Genomic DNA, 20,993 nt, shown 5'->3' with positions numbered 1-20,993 from the left:
ATCTGCAACTGAAAATGAACACTTTTATACAAAGGTGTAACACTGTTTGTAGCTTATTTGTAAGAGAGTTGATCTCCTACAAATGCCCTATGTCCTATGTCAGGGAATTTTCTCTTATGAAAGTGAAAAATGTAATCAAAAAACGAAAAAAATAAAAATGGTATTTCTGTTTCTGAAAATACAGTTACTGTTAAAAACATGTATTTACGGTTTTAAACTAACTGTATGTATATTTCAATATATTTAAATGATGTTGAATATTTTGGCTGCATGTTTCACCGTTTGTATGCAATCCATCCCCAAGTGCTTTCAATCTCTTGTTGTAAATATTAAAGGAAAACACTGGCATTATTATTTATGTTTGTTATAATTACCAAATGCCATGAAAAGATTCTAACCTGTAGGTATGTATAATGTATACATGTTGGATTTTTTAAAATAGTATTTTCAGCATAAGGACAGTGTTTGGTGGAATTGACTCAAGTATTATAAACAGTAGTATTATAGTAAAGGAGGAACGAGATACCCAATCCAACAATGTGGCTCGCTGATGTGTTTCTAATAGCTTTTAAACAACAATGGAGCTCTATGGCACAATGGAATAAGCAAACACAGACACTTGGTCAGTAGGATCAGTTTACTGTTGTTTTTTCAGGATTTGATGACTACAAATGAAACCTATGAACATTACCAGACGTATCCTTGATCAATTTCAATTGCTATCTTATTATATCTTTACCTTGACTCCAGGGAACTCACTTTGTTCCCTATATCTATTATGTGGGTTATTGTGTCCTTTCTGAATGTTTAGCGTGAGAATTGCTTCACTTAAGGTCATTGTGAATTTGCCTTTGGCTTGACAATATTCCCCCGGACATTGATGACAAGGTGACCCAATAAGACTGTGTTTTAGCAGTATATTGAAGCTTAAATCTACTTTTCCCACATTCCCCATTCTTCTCTCTGTCCTCATTCTTTCCTCTTTTACTCTCTTTAATTTCTTTTTATCTTCCTCACACACAAGCAGAGAATCACACTCAAGGGACATGAGCGGTGCAGCTGTCCTGTCTTTGGTCAGATATTTTGCTGAGGTGGTTTCAGCCGGGCTCTTGTGTATTCTCATGCACAGTGAGCCTCGGGGGATATAGGGTGTGGCGGGGGGAGGGATGATGCTTCATGTACAAAACTGGTGTGTTTTCTCCCAACATCAGCACAAACAGCACGGTCAATTTTCATTTATGGAAGCTGCAAAACCACCAAAGTGTGGAATATGCCTTAGCGTGTATATTTGATGATGCGATTTATCACGGCAACAATTCACAGGTCACAACATTGCGCACGGTCAGGTGGTGTGATTAAACCGGTGATAATGAAAAACACATTGACCTGTGGAGACCTTTAGCATCAGCACTCATCTGCCTGTTAGTGGGAAACAGAAAAGGGAGAGGATGCTTAGCTATCTATAAGTAATATCTGCCCCGAGTGATAGGTGTCATTCTCAACAATGTGTCAGCTGATGTCAATCGGCAGCTATAACCCCTGTTGAAACCATGTGTTTCCATGGCAACCTGGAGGTCAAAAGGGTCAGCTTTGATACAATGAACCTACAATCGATCGTTACTGTCGTGGCAACACGTTGGCAGGGCGATATTGCCTGAGTTGTCATTATTTGGTGCAGTGAAAATCCCTCCGGCTGCGTCTCCCGGGACCCACTCTCTCTCCTCACCCCTCATTGACCCAGTGTCCATTGTCTGTAAAGCCCGGGCTTGTTTTCATGAGAGGGGTCTTGGCTCTGCTGTGTCATATTGGTTTATGAATTCAGCACCGCGGCGCCAGAGCCATAACCGAGATTTAAATGTCAGGTGATGGAGCCACTTAAAGTGTAAGTAGGTTATAAAGATGAATCGCTGTAGAGAAAGTGTCTTTTCTAAGCATCATAAAGGTTGACATATTTGTTTCTATTACGTGTATTTCAAATCTGTATTTTCTACTTTTCTTATTTTCCCTCTAATGAGATTAAGCGGCACCTGCAGGTGAGGCACAGCTGAGGTCATAGCCAGTCAAATTCATTTGGAGCATTCATACTTGTCATGTTTTATTCAATTGAGTTTGGTTTCCCTGCAGTGAAGCCAGAAACAGCACACACTAAAGAAACATATCTGACTTTTATTGAGAAATACATGTTGCAATAGAAGCAACAACATTGAGAATAAGCTAATGAAATGTAGCTGATTAGATTAGCTGAATATATTCCAATGGCATTGCTGTCAATGGAGTGAGTTAGCCAGCAGACTGTAATGAAACAAAACTGACATTATTATAGTCTCTCCCACTCTGTGTATCATATTAAACTGGTTTAACCGTGGTATGAAATGACAATTTTGCAAGGCATGTTTTAAAATAGTTAGCTATTTTATGAATCACTTGAAGATGTAGCTATAAAACCACTCACTTTCAAAAGAGTTTGCCTTTACTGTTACAGAATACATGAATGTGAAAGAGATACAAAAAATAACATTCAGAAAGCACCAAGCATCACTGCTCTTTCCATTGTAGAAGCAATAGTCCCCACTGTGAGAAAAACTGTACTTTCAAGCCGTATGCGCATATGAGCTCCATTACAATGTTTGTGCTAACACAGACATAAACAGGCCATAAAACGGTGATATCATCCTTGGGGCAAACCCGACTATTGGATTGCTGTTCTGCTCAGGATGGACACATGCTTATTGTGCTAAACAAACCCCTGCTCCCTTTAGCAACAACACCTTTCAGCATTTTCATTCCTGCTGTCTTTGGGGAGGTGTGAATGTGTGTGTGTGTGTGTGTGTGTCGTGTGTGTGTGTGTGTGTGTGTGTGTGTGTGTGTGTGTGTGTGCGTGTGCTGTGGTGTGCGTGTGTGTGTGTGTGTATGAGCACAGGGAGCTGCACTTTTCATTACTCTCATAAGGTGAGGTCAAGGGGTGAGGTTAGATCGGGTCGTACGGCGTAGGTAGCACAACTAGTGTCAGTGAAATGAAATGTAATATGTGGCAGAGTGGCGGTTATCAAACTTGGCGTCCTTGTGGCAGACATTGAGAGCAAGGCAGCCATGAGAGGCAGGGAAATGAAGCTTCTGGTAGACGCTGAGATGGAAAAGGAGATGTCTCAGTCAGATAGATAACAGCGAGCTAACGACAGAGCCTCTGAGCTTCCTATGGAGACTGTCGGCGGAGCACAACGAAAATTATAAGACAGAAACATTTGCACTTGAATGCTACGGCAACTAAAGGCTAAAGAGGTAAAACATAATGTAATCAGTAAGAAGCATGTTTAAAGTATCACATTTGATGGAATCCGAGCACACTCATGCAGCCGTGACCAGTGTCCTAACCTGCAGAGGACAAGGCTGTCACAATCTCATCTCCGATGTGCATCCATTACTGCGTAGAATGATAATGGGCCAGAGCCACTACAAGGGCAAAGCCAAACACTAACATGATTATGGTAATGACTGCCAACAGCTACTCCTCTAAGCGGCAGGAAGCCGGCACTGAAAAGGCAATTCCTAACAATTAATCAAAACACATAAATAGACATAATGTCGCTGACTTTCACGTCTGGCAGACAAGCGATTGGTGAATGTTGTTGATATCACAAAAGCTATTCAATCACTGTGATGCATGGGGCTGCTGGTGGGGGGATTTGGCAGGCTACAATGCATCATGCCAACATTTAGTTCACACTTTGTCAGCAAATGTAATTAGGTATAGTCACAACTTTTACATGTGAGAGACCTGTGGCAGATATTTTTAACATCCATCTCTGTAACTGGCCGATGAAAACTGACTTGTATTTCTGACTGAACTGTACCAAGTGGTTCTCATTGTGACGACAAACCACATGGCAGGATATCAGTTTTTGTGTACCGCATTATGTACAGAGACTAATGCTTTAAATTATGTTAATTAGCAAGAAGTCTGAGTGAGCACTAGGCATTGTAATTCAACTACAGTAATGATACTGGCTCTGTTAGGCTGACTCATTTACTCTGCATGGTTTGTCTTGACTCGACTCACTTTTGGTACCAGGTCGTGTTATCTATCTTAGTTTCCACTGCAGATAGAACCCCTCTCCTTTCATCACTCAGTGACATCATCATCAACGCAACACTAACAGGATCCTTTTCTGGCAACCAAACAGAGAAACATCTGCACTTCCTCCGTTGTGAGGGTATGAATAGTTTTTCGAGGTATTGACGGTAATTATTTTCTGCAACCGATCAATGTGGTGATCTAATTGCATCTTCTAGTGTCGGCCCAGCTAGCTTGGACCCTCGACCTATGTGGCCCAAAAAGCAGAGACGTTATAGGCATTGCTTTGAGCTTAATGCTAACATCTACATGCTAATATGCTAACTATTTGTAATGTTTGGTGTGTTGGCATGCTGCTACCATGGCCAAAAACAAAAAGGATATTAACCTTATTTTTTACTTGTTCAAAAATAATGAAGTGCATAAAGATAATATAATATTCTAGCTTAATGTCTGATCAAATTAATATCATTACATTCAGTGATTACAGATTGAGCTATTCTTATCAGATACTATTGGATAGATTCAAATAATATGTGATTTACAACAATGTTTATGCTAATTTCTGGGCTAATCAGATTCAGTGTCAGGATTTGAGTGAATTATTACCATACACTGTGTCTGACATGTTACTGATTGTGCATTACACTGCCGAGGGGAACGGCACAGGGTGTAAATCCTAACACATCTTCCTGTGCGACACCAGCCTCAGTACATACACTTAGTAATCTAATATACGCTATGTGTGATCAGTCGAGCATGTGCTTCAATGTGAGTGTTTAGTAACACTCCTGCACAGACACAGATGGTCCCCCTCACCTTCTAATACCACCTTCCCTTCCCACCTTTTAAGAAAATACATTGGTTTGATTTATGATCTTCCCCCATTAGCAACTTCCTCTTTTGCTCCTCTTTTCTTCTTTTAATTGCTAGTTTCTTTATCTGCCTCTCACCTTTTTCACTCTCTACACACAGAGCTACTTACTAAGGAAATAATATGAGGAGGCGCTGCTTCTTTGTGAGGTTGGAGTAGTGTGGTAGTATGCCCGTGGGTGTTGGATACGGAGACAAAGCCTATCACCCAAGGCTAAACCCACATGCAGGACTTGCCTTTCATTGGAGAGAACTTTATATACGTTTCATATATTAACCTCAAGGGATATCTCTGCTTGTGTTACTGGTTTCAGGCAATATGAAATTCCTAAACCACAATAAACAATGATCTTTTCCGTTGTTCATGTTTTTATCGTTTTTCCTTTAACGCATGCTAGGATTTCTCACCCTCTGTATCACCGTGGGAAGAATAGAAGCAAGACAAATGTATGGTTCTTATCAAACAGGAGCTTAAGGGTCCTCATTGTTCAACTCACAGGAATACATTGCATTATGACATTATGAAGAATATAGCATTGGAAGAACTGCTCTTATTTTATTATCACCCTTCATATGAATGCATGTACATTGCGTTGTTTTTTGCTTGTAGGCAAGGCATCAAATGCTGGTGCAGATAATACACAAGATAAGAAGTGTTATGTGAGTGATCACATTTACAAGTGTACAAAACAAATCCGTTTTTATACAAAACTACTGTGAAATATTATGCAACGGCAGTCAAAACATTGAAACAGTTTAAAATACCCGCCTGCAACATTCAGATAATTGCATTGGAAACAAAGTGGTGCGCTGGTCTTTCAATTCATCTGCAGTAACCAAGCCGCTGTGTGTAGCTGAACTTGAATGAATCGAAAAAATGGTAATTCAACATTAAGCATAAACGAGGTTTAAAAGTTATGAAGTGTGTTTTTTTTTTTACTCACTTCAATTTGGTCTGCTCATTATTTGGACGAAACGTTTTACTCCTAGGATAACAGATTGATAATTAAAAAACACATCAACATTCAAAGTATAGGCTAATATTTAATCTTATATATATTAATGCCTAGACATTTTATAACAAATTACTAAGATATTTACAATTTATATAAATACATTTTTAAAAACTCCATATTTGCTAATACATGAGATAATATTAAGAATCAAATAATACAACGATCATTGTGCTAAACAGGTTTAATCTGCAAAATGTGTACTTGTGTGCTACGTAAGTACATTTACCACAGGAAATATACTGGTACCAAGTGTTTCTACACTTTTGGCGTTGCTGCTTACATAAATAAAAGAGTGCTTCTTCCACTACACTATTTACCTCAGATTTTTTCATCACACACAGGCAAATATCTGTAAAGTGTTCGATCATAGTTGTCAAGAAGAGGATTTAGCATGTGTGGTGTTGACGGAGGATCAATACAACTCCATCACTAAGCTAAGCTGTCCTCTCTCCCTAAACACAAACCATTCACCACTTTATGATTTTCAGGGACACACAATCCAACACACAGGAATCCTGGGATTTCATTATAGCACAGTTCCATAACGTGCATTCCCAAATTCAACATCATTATGTCTTTCAACAATTATGACACTGAATTAGAAGTATCTTCTGAGGTCGGTTGTTTTGTGTAAAATATAGACTGATATAGCTAATGACAAGCATGTGTCTCTGGCTGTGCCAATAGATTACCTCACTGTGAAAACAGCCAGGTTGATCGACTGTAGAACGAGGATGATGTGTAAAATGCAAATGACACCAACAACCTACAGTGGACCTGCACGAGGCTGTTTACTAAGTGTTTGCAGTGACATTAATGCAGTGGTTTGCGTAACAAGTGCCAATTCTGCTCTTTACATACCTCGGTGCACAAATGGGGGAGATGCCTGGCAGGAGACTTTTACAGTCTTTGACTCAGAGAGAAGAAAATGTTGTTTTCTCTTACTTTGTTTACTACCTTCTTAAAAAGTTGTTACTAAATCATTGAGTGAGTTTCCAGATTACAAGGACTATAATCAAGCATTCTGGGGACTTTTGTGCCAACAGTTATGATCACTAACAGAACCATTATCTACTCCTATAGAGAGTTATAAACTTAATAACTCAGAATAATCAAATGTTCTGCTTCATTATTAATTTGCTCCTCAGCAGCTGTTATCAGGAGGGAGAGTCCTTTGAAAATTATCGGTTTCAACATGTTTGTTGCAGCCACTGTAAAAGCTGTTCATGTTGCCCTGCCTTACTAGCTAATACTGAACAGGCAGAGGTGATGACTGTTGTGAATCTTATATTACTACTAGGAAACAGGTAAAAAAAAATGGTTGTATATGTACATCTATAGTCTGTCATTGAGTTCTTATGGCAAAAAACCCTTTACTAGAATAATTTGAAACATAATTTACAAATTCAGGTGAGTTTTAATGATGTAGCAGTCGATTTGAATTCGACTTCAAACTATTTTCTTGAATATGACTTTTTTGTGCTTCGCGGCACAAGGCCAACACACAGCGAGGACTAACACTACACCTGTAGACAAGCTGTTTTTGGAAAGGCGGTAAAGCCCCACTAGCTGAGGTGTAATGAGGGAGTGCTGGGCTTTGATCCCGTCTGCCCCGGGGCTTAATATGGTAACACCTGCCACCACAACAGCCCGGTCGTCAGCAGAGAACACAGTAAGGGTTTACCCTCTTTATAACCTCGGAGAAGCATTTAATTTCCCGGGCATTTGGGTGGGTTAGTGGAACAAGCAGGCGAGTGTCAGAACTGGCAATCACTCAGGGTGATACTGCGAGACAGTGACATATCACAGATCCATCACTTCAGGCCGAGAGAGGGAGGGAGTAATAATCTGTTTGTTATGATGAGGTGCCAGCTGGCCTGGGATAAGAAAGGAGATGTGTGTAACATACACTCGCAAGTGTTATGTGATTATGTGCGTCTGTGTTCCTGTGTGTATTATTCATTCTGTATACTGTGTCATGTGACGGCCATTACTTCACTGAGTGGCCCACTGGAGATGGTTAACACCGCTTGGCCACAGACTTAATAAATAAGTTAGCACCTTAATTGTTTTTAATCAAGATATCTTTTTAGCTGCGCTCTAATGAATTCATCATTGTGGGTTGGGGAGAACGCTGAGCTCTTGCATTCACATTGATCTCCTCCAATTTCGGAGAAGAGTATCTGGCTTTCAAGCAGATAAATGCTTAGATAAGTTCCACATCTTGTTGTGTTCCACAGCTCAAGTGTTTATAAGACCTGTTTACTGAAGACAGTAATGGGTTTAATGAGAGCGTGTCCAGTGAACTAAAAATAATTCAGCTGTGGCTAAACAATCAAAACAATAAGGTAAAAGAAGTTAAATTGCTCCATTGATATTAAAAATATATAAGAGCAGCTTTTGTGGTTCATTCAAGCACTATACAATTTCCCCCTTATTTTGGCTAACATGGAGATTTGTTTAAACTGTACGATTGTTTCTCGAGCCGTCTGAGTTTTTATCTTTACATTGCCACACTTGATTTGTTAAGAACGTCCTTTATATTTCCAACAGGAATGATTATCAAAACTAAAAGATCCATTTAGTATTTCAATTGAACTCTCCTTTAAACGGCATCATTCTTGTCATGCTGTTCATTTGATGGAGGAATTCAAACAAGCTCAAGCTTTTGTCGCCAGTGCGCTGATAACAGGCAGCAGCATCATATTGTCATTACGGTTGTTTAATATGGTGATACACTCGTAAGTGTATTCATGGATGAAATGATTACTCGTTACAATGCAGGCTGACTGCAGATGTACAACATCCATAAAGATTAAAAGCCACGAGTAAAACACAAATGAATCCTCTCATGAGTCGTTAATTTGTGTCAACATGAGTAACATTGTGCTAACAGTCTGTGCTGTTTTGATTGTGGTTGAGTACTTTGTATAAATCAAAGGGAAGAGCAAATAAAAAATGTATTTTTATCATGTGGTATAGTCAGTCTTAAATATAAATTTGAATGCATATGAAAATGAGTTATTGTGTAAGTGGATGGACTTCTATATGTCAGTGATCGCTCTGTAGAGAACTAGCATTATGAGGCTTAAAGAGATTTGAATACTGTAATACATACAGGGGATCATGATTTGTTTAAGGTGGCAATTCAATGTGAATCTTACAGACAATTTACCTCTAAGCTGCCAGGTGCTTTTATTACATGAGTGGGGATTTGATTTCCAGATACTTTATCTCTTAAGACTGCATATAGGAATATAAAACATGTAAGTCCACTAGGAGAAATATGGTGTATGTTTCTGGTGGTATCTGTTCTATCACTGCTTCAGAGCCCCTAGCTTTCAGCCTCTCTCCTCAGTCAAGTTCTGAGTGTAGAGGAAGGATATACCCCACTTCCTAACGCTCCACCCTGCCCCGTGCTCTGCAGAGGAAAGAGGAGAACATAAAATGCAGGGCTAAGGAAATCCCATGGGGTAAAACCTTAGGGTGGGAACAGCATGGGCAGTGTCTCTATCATCAATCATGGCTGTTTATTTGGTAACTTGTCATTTCTTACGGTGATAGTTATTGAAGTCGGGAGGTATGAGTTACATCATAGTCAGTGTATTACCTATATATGACAGTTGGCATGCTCCCTGTTTAAGCAAAAAGACAATGGCACTGAACATATTTTATCCAGCAAAAAAAATCGATATCTGTTTAACTTAATGCTTTATTTTGAATATTTTCATTGTGTTACTTTGCTGTCAGACTCTCATTCAAAGCTCTCTTCAATGTTTTGAACAAAATACAAACATTTTACATTGGGTTGCTGCTCAAGGTAGGTGGTAGACCAGCAACTCTAGTAAACTGCAATGTAACAGTTTTCTTTCAATGGAATCAGGTGGCTTTAAAGAAAGCATAGATAACAGCTTCAGTTCTTCTCCGAAACATAAGACTGTATAGCTGTCTCCTTCCAAGGTCAAGCATTGAAAATATTCTAAATATAGAGTACTTTTAGGACCAATATTGATTTATTTTGGTGGCTGATGCGTCTTTTAAAAAACAAAAACTTGTTTTGCTGCTGTTACCATCTACAGCGGTGCATTGTTTGGCCTCCATGCTGTTGTTGTCATACAGGACATTTAAAAATGGTCAATCCTTTTGAACTGGATTTAGAAGATAGAATCAGAGGATGAAACTCTCTTTATTTGTCACATACTGTACATGCACACAGCAGAGCACACACAGTGAAATTGGTCCTCTGCATTTAACCCATCCTAGTACTAGGAGCAGTGGGCAGCTATTGTGCAGCGCCCGGGGAGCAATGGGGAGGGGGGATTGGAGATGTCCAGTGCCTTGCTCAAGGGCACCACAGCAGGGCCTAGGAGGTGAACTGGGACCTCTCCAAGTAGCAGTCCACTTTCCATATTTCAAGTCTGTTTGGGGACTTGAACCGGCGACCCTACGATTCCCAATCCAAGTCCCTACTGACTGAGCCACTGCTGGAATTGATTAAGACCGAGCCAAACTGCCTCAAATGAAAAGAAAATGACTTTTCTGAAGCAATGTTTTTGATGACAATGAGTAATGAATCATTGCCCTACTTTGTCACACCACAATTACATTGATAACATGAGGTTTGACGTTTTGATGGAAAAGGAAAATCACATTTCCCTAACCTCAGACTCTGTCAGAGCAGGAGTGAAAAATTGACCCTTGGGTTATTGTTGCTCTTAGTTTTGCCTTGAGGGGCTCTTGGGGTATTCGGGCTGCTGGCTAGTGTAGCCTACTTCTGCATTTCCACTGTGCACTCTGCTTTAGTTAACCTTGGATAACACACACCATATATTTTAGAGAAAGGCAGCTACCTTTTTGATATATTGTCTCTGTCAGGTTGGACATCCTTCTTGATGAAAAAAAATCTGAGCCTTTAAGTATCTGTTGTTTTCCACTTAATTCCTAGGTGTGTTTCTCTCCTGTGAGGAAATTCTTGAGTGACTACTGACAGACTGGATGTTGTCTTTACACCACACAATGTCCCTTTTTAGCAAGGAAGGGACAATAATGATGGAGGAACAGTAGGAATGGCAGAGCAGGAAACATGCTGAGGAGGACAGGAAATAGGAAGCGAAAGCGGGAATAAACGCTGTTGAAATAGCCGGAGGGAAATTTCCGTTCCACTGTCTTATGGTTCTCCTGCAAGTAATTTCTCTGGTGTCCTTAAAAGACACAGTGAGCGAGCCTCTCCCAAAGAGGAAAGATCCGATAAGAGAAATGTATCATGGTTGATATTAACACTACACTGATACAAATCACTACAGGGGAGACATGAGTTTGTGCAATTGTTTGCCTTGTTACATTTGTCAGGACTGAGAACACTGAGCGACAAAAGCATTGATTATCAGCGTCATCTCTCCACTTTATTAGACTATACCGACAATCTGAATCTAGATCATTTTGTAATGAAATTTAACAGAATAAATTAGGATCATAGGATGGAAAGACTGTCCCTTGTAGCTGCTGGTAGCAAGTTAGCTTAGCTTAGCTAGGGTGACCAGATTTGAGGTGGCGAAAAAGAGGACACTTGCGATTGTTGGGGGGGAAGTCTAAGTACAGTAGACGTCTGTGCAAAGCGCCATTCAATTTAAGTACACGCTTAATGGTCCCATGAAAAACTGTGAAAACCGGACGTTTTCATGAATTTATAAAACCCCCCCGGACGCTCTGGACAGGACATAAAAAGAGGACATGTCCGGGCAAAAGAGGACGTCTGGTCACCCTAGTTAGCACAAAGACTGGAAAACTGGAATGAGCTAAGCTGACTCATAAAGTTTAAAATATCTGCCAAACACGAATTAAAGAAACATTGAATCTTGTTTGATAGACTGGGATTCCCAATGCTTCCGGTATTTATGCAAAGGCAAGCTACTTACCGACTGGCCGTAGCTTTGTATTTACGGTCGACAGAGAAGTAACCTTCCAAATGACTTCTACAGTAGCAAGAAAGCAAATAAGCACAATTCCCAAAAATGTTACACAATTGCCCTAATTCCAACAAAGATGATAGAAATTAAACCAGACCATCAGCTTTTGCTCAAGAATTGAACAATTGAAGGATCATTTCTTGTTATCCTGCAACAGAGGGTTGCACAACCGAAATGCAGTGCTAGCTTAGTCGATAATGCTACACACAAAGGCCTATGGCATAAAATGAATGTGCAAAGTTGACCTACAGTAAGATGAAAGAATATGACTCCAACTTTGCTTCTTACTGGAGTGTAGGCCTATTCCTTTTTGTTACAAACCTTTTTGCCTGCATACATTCATGTCTATCTTTCTGTCTCTGAAAATGAGATTTTTCCATTTACGCTTTTTCCACAATCTTGTCTTAGCACAAACAAATGTAAGAATGTCAAAGTTATACTGATACATACCAGATTTCAGGACTTGAATACACCTGTCAGTACAAGCAACATTTTTCATTCTCATTGATTTTGGAAGTGTATTACGGTGAAATATAACTGTAGCTAGGGTTAGGGTCAGATTTAAAATTCAATGCAGTTGCTGCATTGAATACCCCGTTTACACTAGCATCATCTGTTGCTTGAAAGTCACCATGTAATCAACACTTTTCTGTTAAAATCTTCAACTTTTCCTTAGAAACAATTTCTGCAGCAAGGTCATGGCGAGTCCTCCGCCCCTGCAGTCAGGAAGTGCCGAGCACAAATCGCCTGAGTGGCTCGGCCCATCAGAAACAGGAAGAACAAAGTGCAAACCAGCAATGACGCCACACCCCTCACACTACGAAGATGGATTGTTTTGCTGAACACCTTGACCACACCAAGGAAGATCTGGTGCAACCTCCTTACTTTTTGGGCATGTAATGATGATAACTGGCAGTGGGAATGTAGGATAATGTCACAGTTGCAGCTATACTTGATTTTCAAAAATAACAATGCAAAGATGAAAACAAACAGCATCAGTGGTTGTTTTTGGTTAAAATTGCCTCTTGTTCAGTAAAGGTTTGGGGACTGAGACAATCCAAAACCTATGGTTTTCAACCGTGACACACATGGTTGCATGGTTGAATTTTCAAAATCAAAATACAATCTTTTCAACAAGCTTCTTTGCATATTGAAGTGATTACATCCCAGGCAATTTCAGTTAAAGGTAAACACATCCATCACATATCATATATTTTAATGAATACCTTACGTGCAACTAATTTCTCATTTTAATTCAAAAAACGAGAGTTGAGGGGTGTCTGTTTTGTCTTCCTGGGAATCTATTCAGACAGACTTGGGAAGCATTTATATGCACACCATCACAATATAATGTAATAATATATGAAGATAACACACAAGGCCGTGCACACACAAAGTGGGATCCTATAGCAAGACAACTCTGTTTTGTGGAGTGTATATATGAAGTCTAATTGCGTTGTGAGCAGTGGCGATAAATCACTTGAGTCTTAATCAAAGCACTACAACAGAGAGAGTCATCAATCACTTATACAGCACAACACAACACCGGCCTGTAGCGTCTCCTTGTCTTCTGGCTGGTAGCCCCGCTCTGGGCCTAACGTGGGACACATCGCTGTGACACATTATCATTAGCACAATCAACACCACTTTGAACGTCCTGACAGAAAGCCATCATATGGAAAATGGACGTGGAGATGTATGGTGCCATAAAGCTGACAAAACTGGATTCTCATGTCGATGCATGCAAACGTTTTCTGAAAAACTGGAGAGCGGGATGAGGAAAACATCATCTGAGGTCCCAGCAAGGTGTCTCAAGACTGATGGCCTGCTGCGATTGAGTATTTTAAGTAATGGGCTAATTTACCTGTGGACTCTTCAATCTCTGCACGCTGACTGAGTTGGCTGTGATGGATGGCATGGAGCTGGGTCACCTCAAAGACGCCGTGGTGACATTCAGAGTGTCCCTGCTTAAGGTGAGGGAATGACAGATGGCATTTCAATGCAATCTATAAAAATGTGTCACCACGGGAAGATGTTTTGACTTTTGGTCCCCTGTTGCCCGACTTTAAATCCAGTCTGCATTCAGTGACACATGATGCTTTAAAGATTGTCCAAATAGGGCTGGAGGCAAAAGCAATAAAAGATGCAACCTGAAGATCTGGCCACAATCATTCCACTACCCATGGGCAATACTCCCACTGCAACAGTCCTAGTTTATAACATAAACGTGTCTTGCGGGCTTCCATCTTTTTGTGGGGGGGGGGGGGGGGGGTTGCGATTTCATCTCTTCTCCTTCTGTCTAACATGAGAGCATAGCAGAGGTTAAATAAAAGAGGACAAGACAGACAGAGCAAATAGAAAGAGAGAGAGAGGAGCGCTGAGATGGTAGGCAGTCAGCTATGAAGGACATGGCCGCAGCAGTTATTGCTAGTTATCAGTTTTTGGAGGCTGTCATTCGGAACATCTCATTAAAAATCAGACGAAAAAAATTGCGATGCTCCATCAGGCCATTTAGATATTCAAACCTCTGAGAAATAAAAAACTCCATGTCCTGCTGTGTTATCTGTGTTAGATATCTTCATGCACCACGCTATCACTGCATACCAGAATACACTCCATGGTGCATACATTAGGCAAATCTTTAGTGACCTCTGTAAAAGGTATTCACTACATTCCCTATAATAGAGCAGTTGCGGACAGATGGATTAATTGGGCCTACAGGCACATCTTTAACAATGCAAATAAGCCCATCCAAGGTTTATTAGTCATTCTTCAATTAGAGAGTAAGCTCTAAGATTTATTAGAGTAATGTGGACACATCACTAGTCAAGTTGTTAAACTGAATAACAGACCTCAATTTCATGTCTTATTTATGCTAAGTGCATTGTGAGCAATTCACAATGAAAGCATCTCAAAGCAATACATCTGTGACCGTTAGTTTTTATGCTTCTTTACACAGTTCTATGTTCAGATATGTGTTTTAAGTCCATGGCTTTATAATAATACAAAAATCAAAACAGTGAAGGATCTATTCATTAGTTATACTTCTCTTAAAACAGTTTTTTTTTTAATTCAAATGAGCCATTACTCTCCTCCTGTCCCTCCTTGGCTGTTAACTCGTTTTATAGATGATTGCTGAAAGTTATAGGGCTGAACCTTTCAAAGCCGAGCAATTATCCAGTAATTACTAGTCAAGTCAATTATTATTTAACTGGCTTTGCCATATATAAACCCAACGCACCCATGAACTACATTTCTAAAAAACTTCTCTTGCATGAAAAAGTTCCAAAATGAGCACGTGTGCTTAATACAATCTGTAACAATTTACATTTGTGACAGATATACGTTTTGTATTATCTACAGTTAGGTGTGCAGTGATAGATGTAATGCACACAAACAATAAAGGGTAAATGCTGCCACCTGTTGGATCAGTGATGTGTTTGCAGTCTTTGTACTGGACTGTGGACAATGCTGCCTTCAGAACTATCGGATAAAGGAAATTTAACTACATCAAAGTCAACTTAAATGCTTCTTTATCGTATTTGAGGCCTGGCTGCACAACAAAATATCTGTTCCGGTCTCAAAATAAAACAAACGCTAAATCCGAATTTGTCGTTGTTAAGTATTTAACATTGTTACCCAGGAAGGAGTGGTGTTTACTACGACTAAATTCGTCTATTGAAGGCATTCAAGTAGCCAAACATGGCGGACACGGATGAGCCGTAAGTAGCTGCCGAAGAAACGAGCAAGAAACACAGTCATTAACTGCCCGAAAGATGCTTTCAAATCTCATTAACCTACGAAAGCACAGCATGAATGAACCTTCTTTTATTCTCTCTTTTTAGGGAGAAGAAAAGAAGCAGAGTAGTGGAGCTGACTGAGAAGTTAGTGATGAAATGGTAGAAGGTTTGAGGTTACCAGACAGGAGGAAGGTTAACATTAGCCGAAGAAGCTAATACCATAGTGGTTGTAAACAGAGTATACTGATTCTAAACTAGGGAAAACATTACTCACTGGTTAGTTGTGAGTAGCTAAAATGTCTGTACAGTAAAGTAATGCTTCATATATTGCACCTCTAAGAAAAGTTAGAGGTGTTTACTGTACCTTCTCACTGTTGACATGCTAGCTATTCACCTAGCCTAGCTCCCTGGCAACAGAGTAAGATAAGGGAGAGAAACGCCCACATGTCAGTAATATTCAGTTTTTCTAGGACATATATTCATTGAATGGTTAAACACAAAGCAATACACATGTTAGAGCAGACACAGACGTATGGGAAACATCAAAACAATAATACAATAATATAGCACTCCAATATAGTATATTGAATGTCTGCAGTTATTGCATGATGTGCTGTGAACTGTAAATAGCACCTTTACTGTTTGAAAATCAATCACAACAATTTAGTAATTGGATGATTTGTTGTTGTTGCATGATCATGAAATAATTTCCCAATTGGGATAAATAAAGTATCGCTATCTATCTATCTATCTATCTATCTATCTATCTATCTATCTATCTATCTATCTATCTATCTATCTATCTATCTATCTATCTATCTATCTATCTATCTATCTATCTATCTATCTATCTATCTATCTATCTATCTATCTATCTATCTATCTCAGTAGATTGTGTAAACAAACCATACAAAGTATAGCATATCATTTATCATTAAATACTGCTTATGATCTATTCTAAATGTGCATATTGTTGTCTACAGGATGGTGGTTGATGGAGGCAGTGGACGCACCTGTGAGTGGGAAGGGCGGTGGAACCACATCAAAAAGTTTCTGGAAAGATCGGGGCCTTTCACACATCCTGACTTTGAACCCAGCACAGAGGTAATGGTTACTTGCAAGTTTTTTTTGTTGTTTATTTGATTTGTGCTATCATGCATTGGTCTGATCCATATTTGATTTATCGCTTATCACAACAGTCAATGCAGTTTTTGTTAGAAACATGCAAAATCCTGGTTATCGGTGCAGGTGGACTGGGATGTGAGCTGCTGAAAGATCTGGTATGATCGCTTTTTTATATTTACAGTTTTTTAAAAGGCGTAGTTTGTACTTTACTGAATGACTAACACTTTGTTCTTTGTTATTACTCATGTTGTGGCTCAGGCTTTATCAGGATTTCGCAACATTCATGTTGTTGACATGGACACCATTGATGTGTCAAACTTGAATCGACAGTTCCTCTTCAGGTCAGTGATGTCAAAAAAATCTATGTGAGCTTTTAAACTGTTTTTTTGTTTAATATTACGTTTGAAGCAATGAGATATTTTTTAATGTGTGTGCATTATGTTGAGCAGGCCAAAAGATGTAGGTCGGCCCAAGGCAGACGTTGCAGCTGATTTCATCAACAGCCGCATACCTGGATGCTGTGTAGTCCCGTATCCTTTTCAATAAACTACTGCAAATTGTGAGATGCTTGATATAAATGCAATTGTTTGAAAGCTCAAATCACAATCCATGTGGTCAAATGTGTGTAAAATGGTGCGTGCAGCTCATCCCCATGTCTGAAATCTCAATTTAAGAATGCAAAATAGAAACTTGTTACTTTGTGAAAGCAATGGACCATTATGTCCAAACATGGATTCTCCTTAATGCTTGTGCAGACATTTTAAGAAAATTCAAGACTTAGATGAAACCTTCTACAGACGTAAGTATTATTGACACTTTTCAGACCCAACTTTCCTAATGTCCGGGTGGAAGGGGTGTAACAAATCAGGCAGTTTATTATTTTGTTTGATGTAGGGCTCACAGTTTGATACGCTCACATACACTTTCTGCAAAAAACAAACCATCAAGGCACACAAATTTGAGGCATTTCAGCTGTTTACAAGATTTGCAACCTGCTTGTTATTCTGAACTTCCCCTCAGTACGTCTCTCATAGTCACTGAAAAGATTTAAATGATACTGTGTTACATTGTTGGAGCGCTATAGTGCATACAATGCGTTACGTTTGTGCATCAGGACATTTTGTCACAATCAGATATGTTCAACGTCTTTATTCATATTCCTGTATTCATCTAGAATTCCATATAATTGTCTGCGGCCTGGACTCAGTAGTTGCCAGGAGGTGGATGAATGGTATGCTGGTGAGTTCTCCATCTTCACTGCCATCTTCGTCATCGTTTTAATTCTCTACTTAAACATTTTTCAATGCTTACATTTACTTTGATAAAGCTGTACGATGTTCTAAAAGCAATTTCGCTGTCTTTCTTTCTGCAGTTGTCTTTGCTGGCGTTTGATGATGGTGTCTTAGACCCAAGTTCCATCATTCCTCTCATTGATGGTGGGACTGAAGGCTTTAAAGGAAACGCTAGAGTCATTCTCCCAGGCATGACAGCCTGCATCGACTGTACCCTTGAACTGTATCCTCCTCAGGTGAGGTAGCATTTAAAAAAACAACCACAACTTAGTCTTACAGAAACAGTTCATCGCTAAGCTGTACTGTTCGTTGTAGATCAACTTCCCCATGTGCACAATCGCCTCCATGCCTCGGTTGCCAGAACATTGTGTTGAGTATGTCCGCATGCTGCAGTGGCCCAAAGACAAACCCTTTGGAGGTAAGAATCACACCACAGTTGTTATTTCTGTGTAACGTAAACAACGATCATTAAGTAACTGAACAAACCGGCCCCATAACAAACAAGGTTAACTTACGTGTGTGTGTGTGTGTGTGTGTGTGTGTGTGTGTGTGTGTGTGTGTGTGTGTGTGTGTGTGTGTGTGTGTGTGTGTGTGTGTGTGTGTGTGTGTGTGTGTTGATTAGATGGTGTGGTCCTGGATGGGGATGACCCAGAGCACATCCAGTGGGTGTACCAGAGATCCCTGGAGAGGGCAGCAGCGTTCAACATAACAGGAGTCACATACAGGCTAACACAGGGTAAGCACTCAGGGCTCCTCCGTCTGTCACCACCACAACATGTTGCTTTGTCTTGCAGCTCGGAGACAAAGTACCAAAGTAAAAATATTTTCAATAACACAGCTAAATAATGTTGGGAGCTTGATACTTTAGTTTGTCTCTGTAAAACACTATATGTTTTAAATGTGTTTTATTATCAACATATTTTCTATATTCTTGTTAAATATTGCAGGTGTTGTGAAGAGGATAATTCCAGCTGTAGCGTCTACAAATGCTGTCATAGCTGGTGAGTAGCAAGACATAATCAGTAGACAGCTGTTGTAAGCCCTGTCATATAAAAGATTAATTATTTTGAGCTCTACTGATAAAAATGTGTACCCGGACATAACTGTTGTATTTCCCTGATTAATTTTTACTAGCTGCTTGTGCAACTGAGGTGTTCAAATTAGCAACAAGGTAAGTTTGCAGGTTCTGCTTGCAATAATATGCCCACAGTAAAGATCTGTAAAAACAACCCACACCTTTTCTCACGATATTATCTTTTGCATCTGCAGTGCCTATATACCTCTCAATAACTACATGGTCTTCAATGATGTCGACGGCCTGTACACCTACACTTTCGAAGCAGAACGAAAGGTTGGTCGTTGAATTCCACCCGCCAGCTCAAGTTGGCCACAATGATATAATCTCCTCTTTGTTTGACCCTCTGTTTGTGTCCACATCTGGTGCAGGAAAACTGTTCAGCCTGCAGCCAAGTACCTCTGGACTTGCCCTTTCCTTCAAATTCAAAACTCCAGGAATTGTTGGACTACCTGACAGAAAGTGCCTCCCTGTAGGTTTAGCTGCCTTATTATGATTTACTACTAATAACTGCGCTGTACCATCCCAAATTAAGTTCTGCTCATGGTTATATTTGCTTATTGCCTCATAACACATTGTCATTAACAACTATATCTGTATGTTTTCAGACAAATGAAATCCCCTGCTATAACCGCAACAGTGGAAGGAAAGAACAAAACATTATATTTACAGGTAATTCATCTCTGGGATGACACGGTTAAGTGTTTTCACTGTGTGAGAGTCTAAGGTGTGTCCTGGCTCAATTAGGTATTTTTGCAAATGTTTGTTTAAGCCTAATTTGTATTTTCTTTTACAGTCTGTCGCTTCAATCGAACAGAGGACGCGGCCAAATCTGTCCAAAACCCTGAAGGGTGAGATTTTTTGTTTACTGAATATGTTTCCTAGGAATGGCTATGCCTAGACTCTGAATTGTGGAAATTGAGACTGTGAATATGCTGACTCACTGTTTATATGAACATGTTTTTTCCAGAGCTGGGGCTGACTGACGGACAGGAGCTGGCTGTAGCTGATGTCACCACACCTCAGACCATGTTGTTCAGACTCTGCTTTACCTCATAGGATGAATTCAAGCACTTCCACAGCCAGTTGATGTCATTCTGGTTTCTTGACCAACTGTGACTTGATGCAGAATATTTAAAAAACGGCCTAAAATCTAAAACAGTTTACGGTGTATTCATTCATGGTGTAAATGAGTGTAGCTAATGTCATTGTTTTAATGTACTTATTGACTTAATGTCTTGCACTGAAAAGCCAAAATCATACTTCATACTTTGTCATCTTTTGGTGATGCGTTGTCTGCAGATGTTGGGGATTTCTGCATACATGTGTTATGTGCACTACAAACATGCAAACAAAGAGACAAGAATAAGTCACTTTGGCAAATATTAATCATGTACATGTTCCGGTTTCAAATGTTTTGAATATTTATTTATTCGAAAACTGTTTTTTCAGTAGCAGTATCCACTGAAGTGGTAATGATCAGATACAAATAGTGATGTGTGAACTGGAATAAAAATGTCTTTCTTACAAGGTTTCTGTTACTTTATGTTCTTTATGAGATAAACAGTATGTATGATTGGTAGGCCTTACTAGGTGTCCGTTTCTATGTGTCAATATGGACTGATCATTTATTTTTTTAAAGCTATCTGCTTACACACGTCTTAAACAGTAACGACTCAAACTAAAATACTTCTAAGTCTTATAATGGGGAGCTTATATTTTTTAAATAGTTATTAATTCATAGATCAGGACATATTTTTTTCCCCCTAACGAAAATCACTTGGTGCTTGGAATTAACTCTGACAACAAGTGACCTTCATGGATGTATAAAGAG

General features: G+C 39.5%; 1 protein-coding gene across 4 annotated transcripts; it reads left to right on the top strand.

Annotated features, from left to right (window-relative positions):
• The first annotated feature begins 15,447 nt into the window (after positions 1–15,447).
• Positions 15,448–20,689, top strand: uba3 (ubiquitin-like modifier activating enzyme 3). Of its 4 annotated transcripts, none has more exons than XM_063911958.1 (18): positions 15,562–15,649; positions 15,773–15,811; positions 16,651–16,771; positions 16,867–16,947; positions 17,051–17,133; positions 17,242–17,322; positions 17,548–17,591; positions 17,967–18,031; positions 18,165–18,320; positions 18,400–18,502; positions 18,707–18,820; positions 19,032–19,085; positions 19,219–19,255; positions 19,354–19,435; positions 19,531–19,631; positions 19,768–19,831; positions 19,956–20,010; positions 20,130–20,689. In XM_063911958.1, exons 1-18 carry the CDS (start codon positions 15,630–15,632, stop codon positions 20,216–20,218), a joined length of 1,389 nt encoding a protein of 462 aa, XP_063768028.1. In that variant the 5' UTR covers positions 15,562–15,629; the 3' UTR covers positions 20,219–20,689. The 4 variants fall into 4 exon arrangements, with proteins under 4 accessions (XP_063768029.1, XP_063768028.1, XP_063768025.1 ...); XM_063911955.1 differs by having other exon boundaries at positions 15,615–15,649; positions 15,773–15,826; XM_063911959.1 differs by lacking the exon at positions 15,773–15,811 and having other exon boundaries at positions 15,448–15,649.
• The last annotated feature ends 304 nt before the right edge of the window (positions 20,690–20,993 follow it).

This window comes from Eleginops maclovinus, chromosome 20, assembly GCF_036324505.1.
Source record: "Eleginops maclovinus isolate JMC-PN-2008 ecotype Puerto Natales chromosome 20, JC_Emac_rtc_rv5, whole genome shotgun sequence".
Classification (NCBI taxonomy): Eukaryota; Metazoa; Chordata; class Actinopteri; order Perciformes; family Eleginopidae; genus Eleginops; species Eleginops maclovinus.
The sequence above is the reverse complement of the archived record's forward strand: the minus strand, read 5'-3'. Positions and strand labels throughout refer to the sequence as shown.